This window comes from Convolutriloba macropyga, chromosome 10 (assembly GCF_964194025.1).
Source record: "Convolutriloba macropyga chromosome 10, txConMacr16.3, whole genome shotgun sequence".
Lineage (NCBI taxonomy): Eukaryota > Metazoa > Xenacoelomorpha > Acoela > Convolutidae > Convolutriloba > Convolutriloba macropyga.
The window spans coordinates 14,140,799-14,157,051 of NC_134477.1; the positions used below are offsets into that span (position 1 = coordinate 14,140,799).

The 16,253-nt window shown below is 33.3% G+C and overlaps 1 protein-coding gene and 1 long non-coding RNA gene across 4 annotated transcripts in view; both read right to left on the reverse strand.

Moving 5' to 3' along the window:
• Window positions 1-462: 462 nt before the first annotated feature.
• On the reverse strand, window positions 463-4,106 carry LOC142348364 (uncharacterized). Its single transcript, XR_012760723.1, has 2 exons — window positions 3,640-4,106; window positions 463-669 (listed from the first exon to the last, which is right to left on the reverse strand). It is a non-coding gene; the product is annotated as an uncharacterized LOC142348364 (long non-coding RNA).
• A 9,620-nt stretch (window positions 4,107-13,726) lies between these two features.
• The window catches only part of LOC142348677 (uncharacterized), a 70,854-nt gene continuing 68,327 nt past the window's right edge, over window positions 13,727-16,253 (reverse strand). For all 3 annotated transcript variants that reach the window (XM_075400119.1, XM_075400117.1, XM_075400118.1), the window contains exons 8-10: window positions 15,316-15,410; window positions 14,719-14,906; window positions 13,727-13,999 (exon numbers count right to left, since the gene is read on the reverse strand). In XM_075400119.1, coding sequence (XP_075256234.1) covers window positions 13,818-13,999; window positions 14,719-14,906; window positions 15,316-15,410 — 465 coding nt within the window. In that variant the 3' untranslated portion in view covers window positions 13,727-13,817. The remainder of the gene's footprint in view (window positions 14,000-14,718; window positions 14,907-15,315; window positions 15,411-16,253) is intronic.

A 16,253-nucleotide genomic window follows, 5' to 3' on the forward strand; every position in this document is an offset into this window, starting at 1 on the left:
CCCACCCAATTTTTGAAAAAAAAACACCAAGGAAAAAATCCCCACTGAAATAGCCCCCTTGACTGCTAAAAGCGCACATTTGGTTATTTGTCACGTGTTTTGGTCGTGCTTTACCGACCCGTGGGTGTTGATCTGAAACTGTCACAGCCGAACAAATTATCACGAATGAAGTTCAATGTAAACATGAGTGTTTTTTTTGTTAGAATCAGACTGGGGTCAAATAATTGGGTTTTTCCCATTATAGCCCCCCCCCCCACCTTAGTGGTCAGATAAACTATAGCCCCTTCCCCCTCAATCATGGTGAACATAACATAATGGGGGGTATAATTTTGTGGGGGGGGGGGGGGGCTATAATGGGAAAGACCCAAATAATTTTGTTTGGGCTTTTATATAATATTTTGCTTGGGTTTCATTTCCTAGAACTCCTAGAGGAATAGCTACATGTGTAATCAACTCAAAAAATAAAAATAACAAAATTTAAATTAAATTGCGAAGGACAAGGAAAATGTTTTTAGTTTTCTCTAATGCATAATGCATTAATACACTCTTCGACTTGAGTCGGAGTTGTTGATTTGATCTCACAATACTCGATACACTTTTCCAGAAACTTAGAAGTTGACACTGAAAAGGGATTGTTGCTTCCTCCATTTTGGCTCTCAATTAGACGCGCTAAAATAACAAAAAAATATTTTACGTTATCACCTTAGTTAGTGTTAAGAATCGGATCTTTTTTTTGCCCCCCCCCACCTTTGTGGGTGCATATTATTTGCACCCCCAGACTCACTAGTCACATTATTGCACAATAATTTAATTACGCATTGAGACGTTGGCTCTGTCTTAAAAATATCTTAAGAATCTTGCAAAAAGTTTTAAAATATCTTAAGAATCTTGCAAAAAGTTTAAAAATATCTTAAGAATCTTGCAAAAAGTTTAAAAATATCTTAAGAATCTTGAAAAAGTTTAAAAATATCTTAAGAATCTTGCAAAAAGTTTAAAAATATCTTAAGAATCTTGCAAAAAGTTTAAAAATATCTTAAGAATCTTGCAAAAATTTGGACGTGTTTCCTTTTTCCCAGCAAACAAAAAGTTAGAATTTATATATCACAATCAAAATATATCAAATTCAATTGGCCATAGTTGATCAGAAGGGATAAGGATTCGTGAATAGCGGGAAAAAATCTATTTTGAGCACTACAAATTCATATCTCACGTTTATCATCCCAAAATATCCAATTGTAGCAATCTATGCCCGAATGTTTTTATTCTAACAAGTTCACAAGGGTTAATTTATCATGTTCGTGCGAGGCATGAGGGCTTAAATAATGTCAAACGTGCAAAAATGTGGATTAGAAAAACAATGTTCACAACTAATATAATTGATTGTTTTGCCCCAAAAAAGTTGTTCAATTTTTAAAAAATTTTAGCCATCATATTGACATAGTACTTTTACTTTTCTTGTTCCTTTTTTGTTCAAAATGTCAGTTTTTTGGTGAGAACATACAAAATACCCATTTTTCATGCGCAAAAGTAAGCGAAACATTTCTTTAAGAAATATCGCGTGGCGCGGTAAACAATAGCTATTGACAGCTTCAAAATTATACTAGGAGAAAAATAATTTCGATTGAACTTTTTTTAATAAGATTTCAGAATCTCTGACTCAATGGCTTGCCCCTTAATTGATTATTTTCTCTCAAAGCTAGGAAATCTCTTGAAAATACTTTAAGATTTGAGTATTAAAAATTTACACAGATTTCAGGTTAGAAACTTAATATCAGAATAAAGGATATCAGAAGAATTTTCTCGGATGTCTGTTTTCTTATTAAATTTTGAAGGGTTTTATTTAATCTTTCAACTCTGCCGAGAAAAATTTTAAGAGTAAAATTTTGTTCGAGCTAACCAAATAAATTGCTTTGCCACGGTTGACTGATTGTTTACATTTCTCAAGGCCTCACCGAAATGAAACAACGAATAAGTGCTTGAGTAAAATCAATTAAAGAGCAAATTACTTTTTTTCTGTTGATGCAGATGAACTGGCTCCGTGAAAGCATCATATAAATCACATGCTATTTATATCATTTGCGCATTATTTTTCAAGTGAATTTTTAATCAAAAAAACTATAAAGAAAATTTTTAGTTCGTAAAGTTCAGAAGTAAAGCAAGGTCCTGCAGCATATAAAATTCAATAATCAAGGATTCTTCTGCTGAATAATCACACAACAAAAGAGCATTAGGCCATAGCTGCCCTTCTTTGCTTTTTATTTCCAACAAAATATGAGTTGATCTCCGCGCAATTAACTCCACGCTGTGTTGTTTTTTTTCATAGCCTTTGTTCTGATATTAAGTTTCTAACTTGAAGTCTGTATAGTTTTTATACTCAAATCCTAAGGTACTTTCATGAGATTTTTTAGACTCGAGAAGATGTAGTATGTTAAGGGTATATTATGTTTTCTCGATTCTAGGAAATCTCATGAAAGTACTTCAGGATTTGGAATTAAAAATTATAAAGATTTCAAGTTCAAAACTAAATATCAAAAAAAAGATTGCGACAAAAACAATACAACGTTTTACTTAATTGCGGGAGATCAATTCATATTTTGTTGGAAATAAAAAGCAGAGACGGGCAGCTATGGCCTAACGCTGTTTCACTGTGTGATTTGGCAGAAGGGACCTTCATTATTAAATTTTATACGCCTCAAGACATTGTATTCCTTATGAGTTTAACAAACCTGAAATTTTGTTTATAGTTTTTATTAATCAAAAACACTTGAAAAGCAATGCGCGATTGATACGAATAACATGTTATGCAAATGACGCTTTCAGGAAGCCTGTTTATCTGCATCAGCAGAAAAAGTTTATTCTTTTTTTATTTGATATATTTAAGCGCTTATTCTTTATTTCATTTCGGCGAGGCGTGAAGAAGTGCGAACAATTAGTCAACAATGGCAATACGGTTAGATGGCTCAAACAAAAATTTAGTCCGGAAAAGTTTCCCGGGAGAATTAAAAAGCTGTAAGATTAAAGAAAAGCCTTCAAAATTTGATGAAAAAACAGATATCCGCGGTCAATCAGGGTGAATTTTTTTTTAAAAAATACCAAACAGTATATAAAATATTGTTAAACTGAGTCAGAATTCGGCTTAGACTTAAAATTTTGTTATTAAGTCACTGATTGATATTGATTTTTTGTTTTCTGTCTTCTTTACCAATTGCTCCCATAGCATAAAGTTTGTAGGTGACGGTTTTTTTCATTTTCTATACATCTACTGAACTTAAACAAAAAAACTAGCCAGTAAAAAATTTTCAAGAAATTTTTTCGAATTTTCATTTTGAGAACATTGATCAAGAAAAAGACACAAATATCCACAATAACGTGACGTTTTTTATTATTTTTTCGTTAAGTGGATTTCACGGTTAGAATCTCCAATCGTAATAATCATCCGAATATACGTAATTACAATCAAAATTGCACTCATTCAAAACTATCATTTCACCTTATTGAAAGAACTTGTAAAATAAATTATCAATTTAGTTCAATTAAATATGTTACTGTGTAAAACTTCAAAAAACCAGTCAAAATAATCCCTAATCACTGGTCAAATTGAGTAAAGATGCAAAACACTTTTTGTAATGGAAAACTAACCGAGGCTCAGGTTTTCCGTAGCGACAGAGCTAATAAACAACAAAAATAAAATAGAAACAAACATTTCTGAAGTCAATATAATATTGCTTTGAGAGAACGTGAAAAATTAATGTTACGTGAGAAAGTAATGTTACTGAAATAATATGTAAGTTAACTGGTACTATAATTAACTTTGTTTTGTGAACTAGCTTTTGGTTTCAATCTGGACAAGAAACTTGATGTCTCAGAGCTTGCAAATGTTGTAATAGTATGAACTGTTTCTCAAACATAAAGGGCGCACTTCAAATTGCAAGTTTCTTTTAAAGTTCATTTGAAATATTGGGTCCATGCAGTGACGTGTATCATCACATCTGTTCTAACATTTCCATTTGTTCGCCAAGAAATCTCACTAGATCAATTCGCAATGAGCTTCAATTCTAAAACCATTTCCCCTAATAAATACCTAAATCATTTTAAAAAAACTTAACTTTCACTGCCTTTTATATGATGGATCACTGAGAAATGCGAGCTGTTGCTATTAAAAAATTCGTATTTTAGTACATTAATGAATTATTAATTACAAGTTACTTCCGCCAACTTTCATTTTTGCTAATAATTGTTGTTCAATGACAATTTTTTAAATAAATTTTTAACGTAGAGAAAACTATACTAAGATAATACTTCAATGATAAGTGTCCAGGTATTCAATGATAACCAACAGTTTAAAGAGAGCCTCTGTAACACTTTTTTTTCAAAAGAGGGATCTCAAATTTTTGAAAAAAATGAAACGTTTTGAAGACAATGTAAAGAGACACTGAGACGTACAATTATCTGCAGCTTGCAAAACTAACTGATAGTTTCATTTACAACAAAAATCACGATAGCGCTGGAAGTAATTATTATTGAAACCGTATAATATTTAAATAGAAAATTACCGTGACATATTTATAGTCTGCTTTAATTAGAATGGCAAGATCTTTTAACTCATGCCTCCTTCATGGCAGTTTTTATGACAAATTTTGTATGGAAATTTTTGTGTGCATATGCCACCTTTTTCGTATATGTAATCATTTTCATCTTCGGGCTCACAGTTGTATCCGTTTATTTAGTGAAGTTAACACGAAATATAATTTTGAAAAATGATGCCTATTCAGAAACCTTCATTAAATCCTATTCATTGCCATCCTCAAAAATCACTGAAAATCTAGCTACAGTACAAGCGTTTACTGCCAGCGTAACTGGAGCTTACAAACCAAACTTTTGTGTATCAAATTCAAATAATTATCACGTTAGTAACAAAATAAACAGTGTTTGTAACTAAATTCAATATTTTTAATCAATGGCTGGAAAAAAATGAGACCAATAGTACTGGCGCACAAAATTGAAACAATCATAAATATATAAATGTCGGATAAAAATAAGTATCCGGTTGCGGTTTCATTTTTTAACATATAGCGCGGCTTTAGAGCAAATTTTATAATCAAATAGTAAATCAAATATAATCAACGTAAATTTTTTTAGCGCCCTGAAAGGGATATTTATTTTTTTTGGGTACGGTCGCCAAAATGTCCTAAAAAAACACGGAGAAATGTTCGGAACCAAATGTCAAAACCAATACTAGATGTATAATAATAGTTTGAAAATATGATGTATTTCCAATACATCAGCTTCAAAAGTATTTTTAATTATTATTCAAATAATGTCAGTAAATTTTGTTTATCCCAGAATCTTTAAATTACTAACATTGAAAACATTAACATTAATATTAAAAAGACAAAAAAGCAGTATTTGGTTCTTGCTTCCTGGTAATTTTTAGAGTGCGGGATTTTTTTTTATTTGCATGGGCTCGGAGGAAACCTGGATACTAGCAATACTAACGTTTTTTTTTGAAAAAACTAACTAATTTTAAATGCACATTGTTATATAGATAATATAACTGCAGTGTAGAAAAAAGTAAATTCCCTCTCAATGAATAGCAGAGACAATTTTTTCGCTTCTGTTCCATGCTTGCTCGACTTCATATAGCAATCAAATTGTTTTCGTGGTTTTATAGAAAACACCAAGAAGAGCTTCATACTTTTTTCATAGCTGACGGTGTTATTTGGGGAACAATGCAAAAAACAAGAAAATTTCAAAAAACTTTTAACATAAGATGCAATTGCTACTGTTATTACTCAATTTACGCCAAAAACTTTTAACAATTGAGTAATATTTTTCGCGTTGGGATATCTCGCTTTGTTGTCAACTTTAACAATATGTTCTATCAAAGTGCATAAAAAACCGTATAAAGTATAAACCGTATGAACTTTTTATTGGACTGTACAAACCATTAGGATCATGATGGCTTTTAAAGTCCAATATGTGTGGAATGATCCGTAATGGGAGATTTTTTGTTTCTGGAACAATATGAAATTCCAGTTTTTCATTTTCTGCATCTGGAATGATTCAAATTTGCTTTTTTGTTTTCTGTATCTTGAATTATTTGAATTTCTAAATTTTCTGTAACTGGAAAGATGTTAAACAGATAGTGTGTTAGAAAGCTGAGAGAGAACAACGTAATGTAAATTGCGCATAAGGTAACCTTGACATAGTTGACAAGATGCTCTAATTGTTGAGTGCAATTTGGCTAAAAAAATAAGGACTTGAGGATCAAGAAAGAACAAACGAGTGGCCCAGGTCCTAGAGGTTAAGCCCAGTCAGTATAACAGATTCTCTTGCAGGACTCTTGATTTTTTTCGCTCATCTCACTAAAGAACGCTTCCTAACTGTAGGTACTAAATGCCGTGACAAAATACTCTATAATGGTTTCTTAAATCCCATCAGGTAGAATGTTTAGAGAGAACAACCTAAAGGCAAGGTTCTCACTAGATAAGTTTGACATAGCTTGACAAGAACCTCTACTGGTTCAAAGCACACTTGGCTAGAGAGATGAAGCCTTGAAGAACAAGAAGGAACGGGTTATAAGAGATACATAATTTCGAGAGCTTAGGAATAGTTGCTGTAATGGGCAATGGTTAGTACACATGGTTAGCTGGTTAGCTAACCAATACATAAACTGCTTTTAAGATCTCGAACTTGGGTATCTCTCATAACCCATTTATTCTGTCCTGTCCCAAAAGGATTCATAGAAGTCATTTCTCTATCCAAGTATACGCTGAATAAGTACTGGATTCGAGATGCTGGTTCGAATCCAGTACAGGTCCCGTTTCGCAGTAGCTGTGCCTGCTGACCCCCCCCCCCAAACATCTCGTAAAACGGATATGATATGACTTTAAAAAAGTGTATGTTTCAGGAATACAAGAAGTCCGCGGTTGGCCGAACTCTTTATGAGGAGATATTCCAGGATGCTCTGGATGAGATCCTCGACGACGTGTGCAAGAGCTGCCCCATCGAGTGTGGAAAAATGTCCAAGAAATGGATGGAATACAGACGAAGGTAAACAACACAAACAACACATCAACCATACAGAAAAGGGATCAACAAACAACCAAAAAATCAATGGAAAAGATGAACAAATGACAACATAACGCATGGGCTGGAATCCAACAGGCAGTTTTTCGTGATGTGGCCAAAAATTATTTTTGATAAAAATTGAGAGTCCAGCGATTTAATAAAACTCCAAAGAGCGGATAAAATTTGTCAATATTTGTGTTGATCAATATTGTCAATACATTGTGTGCTAAAGTGAATTGTGTTAGGTTGGCAGCAGGAGGCTTTGTGAAATAAATGTGGTTCAGATAAACAATCAGACAAATTGAGAAATTTGGATTTAAATGTTTGTATTTTATTTTTAAAAATCGCAATCGGCGTGAAAGTGTCAAAAAATATGATTGTAGGTGCCAACAATTAAAAGTTTCTGTATCAAATTCTTTTTGTCTTTAATACCAGCATGTTATTTCTGTGATGAATGGAGAATTTTATCAAACGAAATTTTACGTTTTTGTAAAAAAAATTGACAGGTATTAGGATTAATTTTCAGTAATACAGATTATGGCCTTATATGATCATGGTCTTACATTATGGTCAACTCAATCAGACAACACAAGAAATTTTTTATCGAATTTACAGATCTTACACGATAAATGTATGCTTTAAGCTCCTTTTGAGACGAAATGACGTCCTGTTCAATTGAATCGAGTTTTTTTCTCACACAGGCTACAATTTGATCAAATCAAACGAGATAAAAACTGACATATTCACAATAGAGTAACGGTACAGCTAATCATGCCGAACGTACATGCCAATCATGTCAACTAAAGTTCCAAAAATTTGATTTTGTATGAGAAGTAGCAAGGTTTCATAAACAACAGCTTTTAAAATAATGACCATACAGAAGAAAGCGTTTTGATTTCAGAAATCTTTTCTAGTCGGCCTGGCTAGTGTCACATTCAAATACGAAAGTGACGAAAATATTCCATTAAAAATTTAAAAAAATGTCAAAACAAACAGACAAATTCTGACAAAGAATCGACTCACATTAAAGGCCGATAAAACAGAGATTTTATTCTTTACAAAGCTTAATAATTATGATCCAGAATTTACTTTTGAAGGTGCAGTTATCAAACCAGCTCATGGTTGTGGTTATCTAGAAGTATAAATTGATTTAAACCCAACCTTTGAAAATCAGCTAAACTCTGTTTTGAGTTAAATGGCTAAAGCAAATGGTTCCTTCAATAAAGTAAGAAACCGAATTTCTTTAAACGTAAGAGCTGATATTTTCAGGTCAGTTGCACTCTCTCATCCTTTTTCAGTGGAAGTTTTTGTCAAACTCTTACAGCACAAATTGTAAACTGCATAAATACGCAAATTATCTGGGGAATAAGTTTTTGTTAGTTTCGGCAAACTTTGACGACTCCATTGATCTTCTCATTAAATATTGCATTATTTCAGCGCAATTTTTTCTCAAAAGTTAGCTTAAGGAAGATTTAAGACGCAGGGAAGCATCCGAAAGTTTTAAAACGTTTACTAGTCGCAAAAAATTTAGACAGAACAAGAAAATAAATTAAGCTGTTAAAAAAAGGAAACAAAAGCTTAGTGGAGTGACAAAATTTTGATCTTCAAAAGCTTTTAAAAGTAGAACAAAATGCCTTGTTTTTAAACAACTCGTTTTTTAAAACGCTTCAACCAAATTTTGGCTCGATTAGCACAAGAAATTACCCTTTAATGGACAAATAGGAAATTTCAAATCCTATTTGTACCAATGAGAACGAACAGCCACCATTTTGAAAATTATTGTATTAATAACAAAACTGATACCTTGAATTTTCAATATAACTTTTGAAACGTGGATTTTTAACCTTAGAGTTATAGTCAGAATAATTTACAAGTTTGCAAAATTTTACAAAAGAATGCGCTGCTAAAAGATTACGTGGTTTGGAAAAGAAAGCTGCATAAAAGTAGAGTCTATCGTGGTTTTTCCCACATTTACATAAAAAAGTTTGCATTTAATAAAAATGTCTGTGTTGTAATTTTGATTTAATTTGCAGACACAAAAAAGTGACACGAGGTCATATTTTAGAAAACGTTGCAGAAATCTTGATTGTGTTTCAAACAACCAGTCTACGGTTCTGAATTGCGTCAAAGACAAAAATGTAAAGCAAATAGTATTTCAAGCTTTCAAGCTATAGGGAAAGCATTCTTTTTAAGCAAGCAGGCTCAGCAATGTACTCAACGGCTGATCTTTTTTTTTAAAAATAACTACAAAATAACAAAATCAAATTAGTGTGAATAAAACTTAAATTAAGCACAATTGTTTGCACTGGGAAAAAGACATTTGCATAGATTTTGATGATAATGATGATGACAATGATACAAAAAAGAACAAAGATGACACAGCTAAAAAATCTTTATCTTCTCTTGAAAACAATTAATTCTAAATAATGAAAACCAATAGATATCAAATGAAATCTTTGAAGAAGTTACTTTTTCTTCATACCGCTAAATGAGTACTTTGAGACCTGTCTTTATTATCCAGAGTACGCCGCCGTACATCTACATCAAAAAGCAAAAAAATCAGATGGAAAACAGACTTAATATTTTCTGTATGAAAATGTAGTCGAAACCGTTAAAACCGTATTTATATCCGTAAAAATGAGATATGATCAACTGCGCTTTCTTTGAACACCAATAATGTGATATGTGACCTTTGAAAAATGAGACTAGGTAACAAGTATTAAAAAAACTAAAAATAAAAAATACCTTTGAGTTTTTAGAAAACAATAATTTCAAAGACATGAAGCTAGCAAAAACATAAACTAGCAAATGAAATACATAAAGAAAATCGTTTAATTCTAAAATGCCAATGAGATCTATCATTTTTCACAATATGTCATTAAAGTTAAACAAACTTTTTCGGAAAACCTCATTTCTGTTTAAACAAAAAGCAATACACTTAAAACCTCAGAAATCTTCATTTATGCCTTTCTTCAACAATAAAACGCAAACAGTTGTTAATGAGACTAGGTAACATGTTGACAAAAAAGAAGAGCAAAAAGCAAATTACACAAAACAGCTGTTTTTTTAAAAAAAACATTTGATTCCAAAGACATGAATAGTTTATATGTCAATTGAAATGAGTTTTGCCTTTCTTCAACACCAATAATTTGATATATAACCTGTATTTATTGCGACAAAGTAACAGATAGACAAAAAAAATGCGAATTTAAAAAACTGAAAACTATACAGTTTTTTAAATCTTTTGAAAGTCATAAAAATATAAATTATCTACTGAAAGCAGTAAAAGTGGTATTTTGTTTGTCCATTAGAGGCCACTAAGACCCATAAATACGCAAAATTTGTCAAACAATTAGAGAAGAACGACAAACAACGACAAACATCTTTTGAAAAATTTTCATTAATTTCTGATTGAGGACGGCGTCGAAGCAGTTAATGCCATTATCTTTACACTGAAAAATTGCTCTTTTTAAATAAAATTAATAAATTATATGACCTGTCATTAAAATGACAAGAGTTTTTGACAAGAAAAATCAAAAGTTTTTTGAGAAAACTCGTAGTATCGGTTTAGAAAAACTATTAACTAAGACGTAAGACCGCCATAAATGAAAAAGTTAAATTCATTAGAAACACAATGCGGCCTCTGTTTGTCGGCCATAAAATACAATTTGGCAAAACAGAAAAATTTTAAAGATCAAAAATCCAAAGTTTATCGTAAAAATATGTATGTTTCAAGGAAAAAGGACCCAATTTTTTTTACTAAAAAACCACACTTAATTTAAAATCAACTGATTACAATCCGAATAGTTTTTTTTTGGAACTTAAGAAACTCCCATTAGGCCAAAACTAGCAATTTTATTGCTGTTTGTCTGGTGTTATTACGTTATTGTTCCGAATTTTATGGATTCGGATAATTGACCAAAAATATCAAATTATCAAAAAATGATAAATTTTTCATAATCATAGAGTTAAATCAACAAAAAGAACGACATATTTTAAATTCATAAACAGTCTCAAAGGATTCACAAGTGACACTGGCTATCCTTATGGCTAAAAAACGACCGTCGGCAGTTTTTAGGAGTCTTGATCTGGAAAATTTAACCAAAGGGTAATATAGAGGCCTGTGCCATTTTTGATGAAAAAATCCTGAAATTTGTAAAATTTAGCAAAAATTTCTGCAAAAAGTGGATCAAACAATTCAACAATATTCTTTTTTAATAGAAGTAAACCCAAAAACGCCATCAACACCAATTGTAACAAATTTTTTGGCGAAATTAGCAAAAATTCCGTACAACTTGCGGAAAATGTTCACAAAAATTTAATCCTAGAAAACTCTGTGAGAAAAAAAATCGATTTTTTCTTTCTCTTTTCTACGCTGGGCGGATTTATATTCTGCTTCGTTTGGCGCTTTTTGATTACAAGATGGGCCTAAAGATTTGCTTTATTGTCGATAAATGCAGATTTCCATTAACATTTTTTTATTCAGGAAGAATGTAGAAAAGCTCCCAAAAGTGCGGTTAGACATGTTAAATTCAAGTCGACAAGTTTTTGTCAGTGTTTTTTCTTCGAGATTGTTGCTTTTCCAGGAAAAGAAATTGCACTATCCTCTTTTCACAAGCTATGATTTTGCTTTGGAGATTTAGAAGCGCAAGTGAGGATCGCATTAAACTTATAAATGGTCGGAATTGTAAATCTGAAGCGTATGAAATTATTTTCGACGTTGCCTATTTTCAATATTAATTGTTTTATGGAAAAATTTTGCAATAAGCCGGACGATTAGCCATAATTGCGTTTTGGGCCCCGTTATTTCTTGTCAAGAGTTCAAAGACTTCGTTCTCTTTGCTGCGCATTTTTTTAATCACCAATTTTGTTTGTAGGTTATATTTTTATTGCAAAGATCAGCTTGCTTATCAGAAATTTGGTCCCTTAGCAGATAAAAACTACAAATAATTCGGCAGGGAGCACTTAGATTTTTGAAAGAATTTAATGATTTCGGAGACTGCCCTTTGATGTTGTATCTTGACATTACATACGATGGACTCCACTTCGAATTGTTAATTCACGATGGATATATCTATTTTCTGTTTTTGATTTTTCTCTGTTGTGTTTAAACTTCAGTCTTCAGTTTTCACTCCCTGCTAATTGGGTGAAAAAATTTATTTAAAAATTGTCGATATGGTTGCAATGGACCAAGAAATCTCCCCCCTGTTTAGGCAACAAAAAGTTATCAATATTACAACAGTGGATCGAGCAATCTTCCTTCTGATTGGGCAAGTATCTAAAACACAAAATAGTCAATTAGGGAGCTCTTGCTGATAACCTTGCTGCTGATCCCAAAATAGCGTTGACTGAAAACGATTGTACGAGTTTACAGAAAGCTACAGACACCCCCTGCTCTTGGGAAGAACGATTGTCACTTTAAACAGCTGAATGCTTTAGTGTTTATGAAAGTGAAAGTTGTTTGAGTGAAAATTGCCGATACTCCGCCTAGGACTTCGAGTGCAAGAGGAACAAATGTGATTCCCATTTTTGCACAGTTATCGACGTGGAGGAAATATTTTTGTTCATCTGCCGCATCAAGCGCTTATCCATTGTAGCCGCATTAATAAGAGAGTTGGATTGAAGAAACGAGGTAACAGTTACATCAAAATGCAGCAAATTTCCCCGCTTTCCATGTCGGGACAAACCTGTCTCCAGGGCGTGGTGGGCTTTCTGGAATGAGGTTATTTTTTCCACTACTGGTGAGAGATTCGCAGATGAGCAAGCAGACACATTTTTTTCGAATCCGGTCATGTTTAGCATTTGCTTCTCCTCAACCATGACACACAATGGCATGATCACCATATATGTCAAGAACTCGTTCTTCATAGAACGGCCACTTCCTTCCGGTGTCGTAAACAGGCACACCCAATCTGCATTTTGCACTAACTCTAATTTCATTTGGTACCATATGGAGCCCAGGAGCTGGATTTGGGGGGAGCAGACAACCATGCTCCAGCCTGTCGAACAGACAATGAGAGAATTCGGGCCGATTTTCTTTCAGAAGCTAGATTCGCTTTGAGACCTTGAAATTTATCATTATCAAGAGCTTGTTGGATCGTTTTTTAGCGAAAAATTTGGGATGTCCATTTGTGCTCTACTGGAATAAAGTAACTAAAAAACTTCGCAGTTTTTGGATTTTTATAGTTTATTTCTGAAACAATGTCTTCAGAGGACAGAACAGAACCAAAGTATGATGCTTTTTACTGGTCTTGATATTGGCGAACACCCAAACCTGATAGGGTTATGCATAGGGTAATGGTAAGGTTATGGGTAGTTGACCCAATAAAATTGAGTCAACTATAAAAATTGTACTTCTACCAATAAATCGACCCTATAACTTACAGTTGAGGGGTTAAACTACGGCAGAACACTACGGTATGAAAAAAAAAGAGTTTTTTTACATTTATTCTCAAACACAAAATACACCAACAGTATCTCACCCTTGAAGCTGACTATACCGACGGTTTTATATCCTTCCTAGTTGAAGGTCAGAATATTACTGCAGCTGATGTCTGAACAATTTACTGTCATAAAATCATCACGGAACGAGGATTCTGGATCAATATTAGCTTTTAGTTAAAATCCACCCTTATGAACCTTCAAAACAGCCAAATTTGACAAAAAATATTATTGTATGATCAATTTAATTCAATAGAAAATAAATCTGATTCAGTTATAAAAGGCTGTTAGACTGTTAGAAGTTATCACAACAAGGCAGAGGCAGGTTTTTTAGCTGCGGATGATAACTTTGCACCCTTTGACGAGGTCAAGTCAATCGAGTCTACAATCTCTGCAAGTGTAAGTGGGTTCCAACCCCCAGTTTGTTGCTTAGGGGGTGCTGAGCTCTTCCGAAGTAGTTTGACATGATCTCGTTTAAACTTCTCATCTGAAAAACTGTTCAGCTGATTATTTGAGGTATTTATGAAAAGAATTTGGCTCGACTAATTTTCTAGTTTGTATACGAAGAATTTGGTGTCATAGACTAAGTAAGTAAGACCAATTTTCCTCTATTTCCACACCTGGATTTATCAAGTCTTTTTCAAAACTCGAGCTCATCACTTGCATTTCCTTGTTCATTTTGCACTATTCAAAGTAGTGCAAAAATTTTGAAACTTAATCATAATTCGAATATGAGATCATTACCTCTTATAACTAGTCATTTATAACATTGAGCTAGCATTAAAAAATGTTGGGAGTAACTTACTTATATATAAAGAACGGCTTCTTGACGTTCAGGTCATCGATTCTGGCGACGCCGTTAACTGCGTCGTAGTGTTGTTGCTCACGCATTGTAATTTTCGTTTTCGAACTTCATTATTCTACAGTGGTTGCATGAAAATTTTTTGCTTTGGAAGCTGTGCATCTGGTAATGAGGTCTAAGAGAATTACTTTGAAAATTTTTTGGTCTCAGGGCTTAAAGACACAGGGGCTTTGACAACTTTTATGTTCGTCTCAATTTTCTTATAAATTTTGGAAGTGTTTGACAAGATTCCATAGAACCATATATGACACACATTGTATGTTTATTACGAATCACGTGTGACTGACTTTTTATGACATATATGAAACAACCCAGTGTGTACATCCCGGGGTATCCAAACTCACCCTTCATTAGGTCGAGGACTTGTTGGTTTCTGGCTGAAAAGAGCCTCTCACTGGCGATTGCAGAGTGATCCACAGGTGAGTTGAGTGGCTTTGGAGGGGACACTTTATTGGTGACACTGGCCGCTTTATGTCTGGCTGCAAACTGTGGCTGTGATATTAGCTGCCGTTCCGTGGCAAAGTTCAGATTCCTGCCAAATGACAAGAATTACTTTCCGGACTTATGATGTTAGTTGTAACTCACTATAGAAACTACTACTTCATATATACTGAATTCAACTGACTAACCACAGATGAATTACTTTCAAACGAAACAAAAGCAAAATGCGAGGGGCTGGCTTCGTGCGAGAGATTTGTTGTATTTATGTTTAGGGAGGCTAGATCAACTAGTCAAGGGAGGATGGGTAGAGAAGCTCCAAAAGAATTGCAGAGTAACTTAATGACTTCGGATGACACTATTGTTTATTTAATTTCTCTCACTGAATAATCAAACGTCTTACTCCAAAAATCAACCTGGAGAAAATTGAAGGAAGGAAACCAATGAGACCCAAATAGTTGCGAAAGTATTGATCGAGATTATTTGAAAAGGTGAGAACTAACACGAAGTCCAGATTAGTTTTGGGTCTTCTGGAGGGCAGCCAATTGGCCCTACTTGCACTGGTTCTTCCATCCCGGTGTGTCTGCTGTTTGTAATCCTTAAAACGAGCAAATGTTTTACTCCTCAAGTTGTAAAACATCACAGGGTCCGGTTTTGTCCACGTGCAGTAACTAGAGCTCATTTTTGTTCCTATAATAATTCGATGTTGCCGAAAATTTTTAATGCCAAGTAGACAAATGCCGTTTAATTTTTTTCACAAAATTCATTAGTTTTTTAAAAATCCTTTTAATTACAAAGACACTTGAGTTGAAAGAAGTTTCACTAAGTTTTGAGAATCATAATGATAGCCAAAATGGCCAGAAATCTAAAAAATATTAGAAGAACAGCTGTTTCTAAAGTATAAAGTTGAAATGACTTGATTTGAAGCTGAAATACTCCGCCGCAAGTTAAATGGTAATGTGTTAGTCATACAAAAGTGGACAGGACAAGATGAAGAAGTAATATTATGTACAAAAATACGGTTTAAAATTTATTAATCCGAACGCATTCAATTAATCAAAGCAGAAATTTGTGTTATTATCTTTGAAGTATATGCAGTCACTTTAGTCCCTAAAAGGAATAATTTCCCATAATAAAGTCACATCGCAACGTCATAACAAAACAATCACACCGCTTTGAGTGTGGTTTTTTCCCCGTTTCAGACGATAATTTATAACTCATAATGACCGATTACGGCGCTAGGTTCGAACAAAAGAACTTATAGTAACATAGGTGGAACGGTTTTGTTCCCGATAGACAAAAAGAATGCGCGCTTTGTTCCCATTTTGGTAAAAATTTTATATGTAATCATTCCCAATGACTGTTCCAAAACGCTGGACTTTACAACCTGGAAAATTTTGGCCAGGAAATTCTAAAACCGATCCATTTTTCCTGTTTGTTT